The sequence below is a fragment of the Periophthalmus magnuspinnatus genome, chromosome 20, assembly GCF_009829125.3.
Source record: "Periophthalmus magnuspinnatus isolate fPerMag1 chromosome 20, fPerMag1.2.pri, whole genome shotgun sequence".
NCBI classification, from domain to species: Eukaryota; Metazoa; Chordata; class Actinopteri; order Gobiiformes; family Gobiidae; genus Periophthalmus; species Periophthalmus magnuspinnatus.
In genome coordinates, this window is record NC_047145.1 from 10,697,250 (window position 1) to 10,707,249 (window position 10,000).

At 36.5% G+C, this 10,000-nt stretch overlaps 1 protein-coding gene across 1 annotated transcript in view; it reads right to left on the minus strand.

The window, feature by feature from the left end:
- LOC117388364 (pinopsin-like) overlaps nucleotides 1-10,000 on the minus strand; it is a 46,420-nt gene that overhangs the window by 7,828 nt on the left and 28,592 nt on the right. The window contains exon 3 of the mRNA XM_055230280.1: nucleotides 4,935-5,168. Within this exon, the coding sequence (XP_055086255.1) occupies nucleotides 4,935-5,168 (234 nt within the window). The remainder of the gene's footprint in view (nucleotides 1-4,934; nucleotides 5,169-10,000) is intronic.

A 10,000-nucleotide genomic window follows, 5' to 3' on the forward strand; every position in this document is an offset into this window, starting at 1 on the left:
GAAGTCAAGTGTTTCATCTGATGCCACAATCCAGGCAAATGCGACCTGAATTTTTAAGTGCTCAGAGAAGATGACTTTGGATTGATGAAAGAAGTTTGACTGAAGTAAAATACAACTCCAGGTATGTTCTTGATGAGAGGACAACACTGTTAAAAAATCAAAAGCCCTCTGACTTACAGTAAAACATTTATTCACTTCCAAGTGGTTTATTGCTCTAAATACTTTGAAAACCTGCATTACTGTAACTGGACTCACCTTTCCACAGATCTGTTCTGCTTGTCTCTATGGAGAAAGATAAGTTTAATGCCATAGTGGGAACATTCTAAGCAAGCAAAAACAAAAAAATACATAGCACATCTTTAATGGGATACTGAGTGTGGCAAGAGGTTTATTTTACTTAGTTGACAAATAAATAATGGTTTAAGTTATTTTTCAAACATACAGAAATAAAATACAGGGAAGGCAAACTATAATATGTCTCTCTACTCCTCATCCAAGCTCACAAGAAAGTATGTATGTATAGTATGATCTGCATGTTCAATTATGGCAAACTATGGGTGCACATAACCCATTTTACAAAGGGCGCCTACAAAGTTGGAAACGTCCCTGGGGAAGTGAGCATATAAACCTCACAGGCCCAATATAGCGTGTTTTCAGCAAATACTGGAGCCCCTAATCTGCTTTTCTTTGTTGACCCAACCAAAGTTATCCTTATGTTTTAGAGTTCATTTACAGTTTAAGTTGATATTACGTAACACATTCATTCGCTCCTTCCAGTATGACTATGGTATGTTCTACAGGCTAAGGGCTTATATTGATCACTGTAAACAGAGGAGCTTCCTATTACAGCTGCAAGGTTATATGCAATTGAATCACAAGGGTGGTACATGGTGGTATGTAGCATATTATAAAAGCTAAAAGGTAAGGTATATTTTATTGCCCCAATACAAATTTGTCCTCTGGGTTTACCCATCACTTTTGTGTTTACCACAGCCTTTGCATCCCCCTTCACAGTGCTATCACAACATAAGTATGAATCCTCCTAATGAAACTACTACACATTGTATCAGGTTTGTGAAGTTGTAGTGTATTGTTGTGGTTCTTGCTTTCGCATGTTTATGACAAATAGCTGTGTCGGAGTATGGGTGGTGTAGGCTTGTGAGCAGAGTATAGGTTTGTACTGCTAACCATAAAGAGGTTTGCAGTACCCAGGAGAAATCACAAGATTACTCAAACATGCATGGATGACATTTAATGCCTCTTTAGGCATAACATGGTAAAAAGCTCCAAAAAGTCATAATATCCCCTTTTTAAAAATACACTTGAAATACAGCATACTGTCCCAAAACGTGTTACATTTAGAACATTCTGTCTGTACAACCACATTCTGGACGCATATCTTTGTGTCCTGGATATCTGGTGTCACTTTTTGACCGACGCCAGATACACTTCACAGCTAATTCCTTAAATTCCAAAGACTTGTTTCCTCACAGTTGACATAGTGTGGCAAAGGAGTGAGTCTGCTGCAGCACTTGAAGTCTTCAACTCGCCTCAACACTCTGCAAGCACAGGTCTGGGCTGGGAGGAACTGAAGACTGACAGTGCCACACAGAAAACGGTCTTCCGGTCTTTTCTTACCCCAAAAACATGGCAAAAAAAAAAGATCACTTTCACAACAAATTTTATGACTGTAAAAGAAATCTGCGTTTGTCTCATCTGCGGGGCGACTGTGGCAAAACAAAAAGCAACTGAGATTTATTTAATAATGTATAAAAAACTGAGCAAATTTGTTATTTCAGAAAACCATATCAAACTGGTAGCCCTTCGTATGACTCAGTACCCATGAAGTAGCTCTCATTTTCAAAAAGGCTGGTGACCCCTGGTATAAATGACATAAAATAAACAATATTATGTAATAGATAACCTTAAAGATACAATATGGAAGATTTCTGGTAGAGGGTTTGCCCCCTGCTTGGCTTCATGAAGATTGTTATTGAGCTACTCTGTCCAAGTTATTTCCCTTGTGGATTGTTGGTTAGTTGTTAGTTTTTTGTTTTTTTTTTATTTGCTACCTGAGTTTCAGGTTTCAAGTTCCAAAATTGCGTTAGATTTTTTTAGTATTTAGTATTTTTTTTTTATCCTTAAAAATAAGTATATTATTGATTAAAAAAAAAAAAAAAAAAAAAAAGGATGAGTTTTTCTGTTTTTCAAGTTTGATTTAATAATACCACGGTCTTTGTTAAAAAAAAAAAAAGAAGGCACATGTTTCAGTACGCTCATTAAATATATCATTTCACTAGTCAACTTTAGCCCTGCTAAAAATTGGTATAATATGTTACGAATCCTTTAGTTGGTTTAGTCTGTTGCTGCTAAATCTTTGAGTTATGAGCACTGCATTAGTTGGAGGTGGTTTATGCTCTGCTATAAGAGTTGAATGGCTGAATCAAATCTCTTGTACGGTTGGGCTGGCACACTGGTAAATGCCACTTAAGCTCTGCACTGACAAAAGAGCATCTGCAGACAAAATGGCTGCCAGCATATACCAGAGGAAGGCGATAGATAATAGTCAGAGAATATGAGAGAAGGAAAGGTCACTGCAGATAAGAGCACCACCCTAAAAAGACTTACACAACACAGATGTGAAATGACTTCTTCTACCACTTTACTTTAGGATTTATAAGCATGTCTGAAGTTGTTCCAACAGGTTTGTCTGGCATGTGATTTCATTCTGAATCCATTTAGAAGTTCTGTACCCGATTTTTTTGCATGCATTTAAAATTTGTCTTGCCCTTGTACAGAGATATTGTGCAAGGAGCTCTTCGGATCAAAATAAGTCTGCTGCGTGCTGTTTAGATCTTTAAGTGCTTTATTGTCTGATCAGTACTGAAGAGTTGTTGTTAGTTTTATGGTCACAGCAAAACTCAATGGTCTCTGAAAGTTGTATAAATTCATCGTAGTGAATATTTAGGATGCTCGGGGTGTATAAGGTAAACGAGGAATAACTTTGGACTACTGCAAATAGTTTTAATTGTTTAGTTATTGTCCAATAATCAGGAGATATGCGTGTTGGCCTGCTGGTTGCTGGTAGCTTTACCGTCACAACAAAACTGCTTTGGTCTCTGAAATTTGTATAAAGCACTTAAAACTTATCATAGTGAATAATTAGGATGCTTTGAATGCATAAGGTAAGTGAGGAATAACTTTGGAACACTGCAAACAGTTTAAAATGAACTAGTTCAGTTTTTAATGCTTTTAAGACTGTAAAAATCAAGTACACCACCTTTAAATAAAACCTCAAAAACATTTCTTTTCCTACCAATTCTTCGCATAATCCGAATCATTGACATTGGCTCTGCTCTTCACGCTGCAGATTCCAGGCATTACTCTACACTAGCCAGAGCAGATTTCCCTCGGGTCCAGGTTCACTCTGTCTCACCTGTGACACTAATTTACTAATGTCTTCTGAGCACTAATGATGCCTGCGTAGTTGGAGGGACCGTGAAACACCTTGGCTTAGCTCCGGTGCCATTACACTACATGGGTGACATCAAGCAGATTAGCCTGACTTAGCGACACTTATCCCGCTGCGGTGTCCTTGGCTGTTAGCTGCTAGCCGCAAGTGATGCGTATCAGTTACACAAGAAGGTGAGAGATCCGCTGCCTGCCTGTGTTGTCTCTTTCAAACGTGTAAATGAGATACTAGTACAAAAAGCTGGAGGCATGTGTAAACGCTCGCAAGGTGGTGAACACTTTATTTATTTAGATATAAACTAATTTGGGATTTCTTCAAAGATACTTAAGAAATCACGTCACTATGGGTGTTTTACTAGCACTCAAATGCCTTATAAAACATACATGCTTACTGTGAGCAGGCTTGCCTCTCCACAGACAGGACTTTGAAAAGTGTTTCACTTTAAAGGTACAGTATGTAACTTTTTGAAGGTGACACGTTACCTGCAGGATTACGTGGAGATAGATAAGTTTTATGCCATATTGTGGACTAGTATGGCCAAAGGAACAATATTCTCATGAAAACAACCAGGAAGAGGCCAATAAGAGTCAGGTTTGTGGAGATGCAAGCCTGCACACAGTAAGGATTCATGGCTTTTAGTGCAATTAACACAACTAAAACAAAAAAGCATGTTTTTATTTTAGCTAAATAGTGGCTAAATAGGCTAAATTTGACTAAATAGTACATACTGTGACTTTAAGCTATATGTATATAATATTTTCATTTCAAATCTAGTTCTAATTCTACTTTATGATTGTAGTACCTTTTTAAAACAGTAAGGCTACATACTGTGCCTTTAAATAAATGTTACACTGCATACTTTTTACTTTTACCAGCATTTCAGAGCACTTATCTGCACTTTCTTGTACATTTTTCAGCTGAGCTGAAAAGCAATCTATAAGAAAGTATATTTCTTTAGGTGCCTTCTGCTTAAGGGATTTGAGTTCTAGGCCTTAAGCAATCAAAAATACATAGATAAAACAACTGGAAAACATGAAAACATTTTCCATTTTTACTTAGAAGTATATTTCTGAATGGGTACTTTTACTTAAGTATATTCTCATGTGTTGTTGCTTTGCCAGGAATGACCTACAGTATGGCATTAAACATATCCATCTCCATGGATAATGTTCCAAAGTATGGCTTAAATCGCTTTAAGTCATATTATAGGTCATTATTACACCACCAGAAAAGCTGGCTTTAACATGCACCATCCCAACTAAGGAAAGTGAATAGAAATAGATTTTTTAGCCATTAAAAATATTCATTGTGTGAAATTTGCAAAGTAAATGATGTCAAAGCAAAGAACAAAATACTCAAATTGGAGAAAACACTTCAGAAATTGATTATTTAAAAAGAAATATTCCACATGTGTTACTAATCAGAACAGACTACAATAGAATAGATTACCTAACCAACCCACCTGCTGGTTCATGAATATGTAGATGAATGGATTGACGACGGTGGAAAACTTGGCTAGCAGTGATGGTGTGATGCTAGCTTCCGGGGTCACAAGGTCATGGGGGCCAAAGGTCGACAGCAGGGCGACAACCCCATACGGCAGCCAGCAGATCAGGTAGCATGCCACCATGGTCACCACCATCACCAGGACACGCTGCTCTCTGCGCCGAGGCACTATGGAACTCATTTGGCTCACCTGGAGAAGAGGCAGTGAATGAGGATGTTATAATGGAACGTTAACTACTTGCCTTGACACAAAATAATACATCTTTAAAGAGGAGGTATTACACTTTTATGGGGTATTAATTGCTAACAAATAACATATTTAGATCACCATGTTGCCTTTTATTGTTCTGAAAATGCTATATTCGCCTTCGGCCTGAGTCCCTCCGCCATTTGCTCTCCATGTTAAGTCACTCCCCCTTCAGAGTGCTATCACAACAAAATCAGCGTGCGTCCCATTAATGAAACTGCTGCAGATCGCATCAGGTTTGTGAAGTTGTAGCATATTGTTTTGTATCACGCTTTGTATATTTATGGAGAATTGTCATGTGGGAGTATGGGTGACGTAGACTTGTGGGCTGAATCTTGAACAGGATAGTACTTGATGGGTTGCCAGGCTAGCCAAATCTACATGCTTTTCCTTATAGGTAATGTGGATTATGGAATAAAAGAAATGCATGGTCCAAATATGGTAGTTTACATTGTAAAATAGAAAGAGAAAAATAGCAGGACTGAAAAAAGCATGGACTTCTACTAAACCAGTGACCAAAGCGCTAAATAATCTGAGGTGAGATAAATTTGATATAGTGCTAAGTGAAGCTCCTCCAATTCCCATGTGTCAGTGAAATATGCAAACCTGATTGCAGGGTTCTGCGTTTGGCCTAGGATTTGGCCTGGATTTAGAAAGCAAGTGTGAGGGGGTAATACAACACAGATTCAAAACACTTCTAGTTCACTCTCAATGAATACCAGTTGAAACTTCTTTTTGGAATCAGCAGTTGTTTACCAAGAATTTAACCAAACTATGATTGTGACTCTTCATATGATTTTTGCAATTTTGTCTTTCACCTTACAATAGTATATATCCTGCCAACAATGCTAAAATGAATCAAGATACTAAATATTTCATAGAAAATTGAATATTGACCGACTCTCATACTGATGACAAACAAAAAAGCACTGTATGGTAGAATGCCATCTTGTATAGAAGACTTGACATATCACTCCACACGACAGGGCTAATGGCATCCAACAAAGATAAATGAGCTCACTTTCATTCAGTAGAGCTAAGAATGACTTTGAAAAACCAATATCACTTTCCATTAGAAATCCCCCCTCAAAATATTAAAGATCGAGTAAAATATTTCATAAGCATTATCAACCTCTACGAAAAACAATAAAATTATAGCAAATGGTGATTTATTCTTAAAAAATTCTTTCAAAAAAATTGAAGTCTTAACGATTTCATAACTGCACCACCTCAAATTGTGATTTTGATTTGATTGCAATTAATCACACAGCTTCACATGGGTAAAAAAACAGGTACATGCCCCAAAGTGCTAAACGTCTTCACTTCACTGCTCTGGTGTCTGAGAGTTGTGAAATGCACTTACAAACTCATCACGGTCAATAATTAGGATGCTCGGAATGCAGAACAACTTTGGACCACTACAAATTTTAAAACGGTATAAATCAAGAACAGCTCCTTAAACTCCTAATCACGTCTAAATTAAGTCTTGCTGTTTGTTTTGTCTTACACAATCTGTTTTCCTTAATTAAACAAGTCAGCATGTTGTTTTGTCTTCCCCTCATCTATGCACCAAGGCAATCCTGTGCAGTACAAGTATTCAATTATACAACACAAAGGAACAGATAGAATTAGGTCTTGCCTGCAGTAAACCATTAAATGCCTTGTCCTACTGGCTCATACCTGCTTTGGTCCCCCTGCTATGCTAATAAACAAGCGCTACCAGCATCGGTGAGGTGTTAGTTGTCGCATGCTGATTTGTATTTTTTAATAGTATGTGGCATAATGAGAGGAGCTAAATGAATTTGCACTCCTGCCAAACTTACACTTATGAATTATGACGAGTTTGAAGCCAGGGAAAGAAAGGTTTGTACTAATTTTATCTTCATACAGATAACTACATGAATAGTCGGAATGTGGGCATCAAACTCAACTGGAAATGCTCAGTTCAAAATAACATCTAACACTTAAAAATAGTTTTCTTTAAAGGATATATGTGCCAAATAAACTTTTAAAGGACATGTATTATGCAAATCTGATTTTTAACCAGACTATGTTGTAACCTCGACTGGCCTGGGACCACCTCAGGATCCCCCAGGAGGAGCTGGAGGAAGTGTGTGAGGAAAGGGAAGTCCAGGAGTGCTGCTTAGACTGCTGCCTCCGCAACCTGGCCCCAAATAAAGGGGAAGAAAATAGATGGATGTTGTCAGCTTGTCAAAAACATTCCTGGAGTTATATTTTGTTTCATTCATGCTTGTTTCATTAATCCATTTGTCTTCTCTGGGCACTCAAAAATGCTCTGTTTACATTTTCCCCGGATTGCTGCGTCACGTAAAAAATCTGCACTTCCCCCATGTATTTCTTGAGCCCATTAACTATCACCACACCCACTCTGCTGTCAAACTGTGTTCACAACAAATGCATGGCTCTATTAGCATATCATTCATAGAGGATAAGGACTTCATTTATTTACGTTGCCATTGTTCATTACTGTTGCTGACAGCAGAGGAAGTTCTAGTTAGAAAAGTTAAATAGTAAAATGTATTTCACATGTATATGTGAAAAGGGACCAAAGCATGTTTAAAGAGGTATTTGCTTACAACTGTAAGTCAGTGAATGTCCAAAATATAGAAAATTAGCTGGGGTTTTTTTTGTTTTTTTGTTTTTTGTTTTTCAATTTACAAAAGTTTGATTATACATGTAATCCTATTTCTAATACCTCTGTTGGTTTAGATTTTTTTTTGTTTTATATTGCTATGTATTGCTATTCCTATATACTTTTACAAACAGAGAATATTAGGCCCCTAATTCAGGCATTCTCTTTGCACTAGCAGGGCCACAAATACCAATCCAAATGATTCATATTTCATAACTCAGAAAGTCAGATCAGAAAATGGTTGACTTACATCCAACGCCAATATTCAAACCAGTACCAGTAAACCCTTCATCCTTGTGTTGTTTTTAATCAGCTTTCCACATGAAGTAGAATATATGGAATTATGCAGTAACAAGTTGTATTTATTATTCATGACATACAATTTGTCTTATCATCATTTGCTTTTTGCAAATGCAATTATCTACCAAACACTGCTTATTTAATTAAGTTGTATGAAACCTTCCCAGCTGTATATTCATTAACAGCTATTAGTGTTGTGGTAATTGAAAACGATTGTTTACGAACATTTTTATATGTTTTGCCATTCTAAAGGAAGTATGTGCTAGTCCAGATATAAGTAATCCAGACACAGAGGTTGGTAGAGTAGCCACAAATTGTACTCAAGTAAGAGTAACATTACATCAAAAGAACTTTTACTCAAGTAAAAGTACAAAGTAGTAGTAGTCCAAGAAATTACTCAAGTGTCAAGAGTAATAAAAGTATTTGGGAAAAGTACTGTTCCAGTAAGAATAATTTAAAGAGTAAATGTCAGGATGTGCCATCTGATTTATAATTTAAAGTTAATGTAACTGGAAGGACAAAACATAAAAAAATGCACAAAATCTGGTATCGTTAAATGATGGGGGAAAAAATGAGATTAATGAGTGGAGCAAAAAACACAAATGTCCATTTCATATTGTCAGCATACAGATGACAGTATGCTGCTAAAAGTATGCTGCTAGGAAAGTACAAAAAAGTTACTCAAGTAAATGTAACTGAGTACTACTCTCTGTAGAAACATCCATACCTTTTTGTAAATTTGACTCACTTGTCTTTGATGACTGAGGAGTTTGAGAAAGAAATAGTTTATAATTTGTCTGTGCCACAAAGCCTCATATATTGAATTACATAATAAATCCAATTTGCAGTAATACCCTTGGTGAGTTCACAACATGCAGCGGTATGTTTCAGTGAAGTTGTTCAAGTTCAAAGGCTTGTCTGCTAGATAATGATATAACATGCAGACACACAACTGTGACTGCAGTAATTAGAGAACTCCCTGTAATTAACCCATAGCACTGCCTATGAATTTAAATTAAGCAGCAATTAGTAACCATTGGCTAATAAATAAAATTAAAAATTACTGGTCAACCTGCTATTAAAAAATACCATAGTAAAATATGTTACTAAAGGTACAAGCTATTTGGTTAAGGATCTGCTAGATAACTTGGTAGTGTAGATAACAGAAAAGTTACATAGTGCACCTAAGTGTTACAGAGGTAAGGCTGAAGTTTATTCTGTGCTATACCATCTTCAAATCTGAGATCATGTGTTTAAACAAAATATGCAAAACACTCCATTAAGAATAATTGTGCAATTTATCAAATCATTATCCTGCTGCAATATCTGGGCAAACACATACTGCAATTATGGACATTCACAATGCCTAAAGTTTGAGATCTAGCAAGAAAGCACCTCATTATGTTTGGAAACATCTAAATACCAATGTTTTCATTTAATGGCACCAATTTCATCCAGACAGAGGAGCCAAATAGCAAAATAAACTGGGGGAATATGCATGCAAGTTTAAAGACAAAACTGCTTGTGAATGAAGCCACAGACTTTTAAGTTATACGCAATATTTTTTTATAAATTGTAAATATAAAAAAAATATATCCATATTTTGACTTGTCTGTCATGAGTTAAAATGTGCTATCTTACCTATCTTAAAGGTGATGGTCTAGTGTCTGTGTAGGTAAATGCTCATTACACCAATAAAAACAACTTTTTTATCCAGTCAGGAATGTTGTTGAGAACCATGAGAACCATATGGAAGGAACTGTCCATGGTGATCCCAGACGTTTGTTTCTCTGCCGGGCTTCAACAAAAAAGTGAGAGAAGT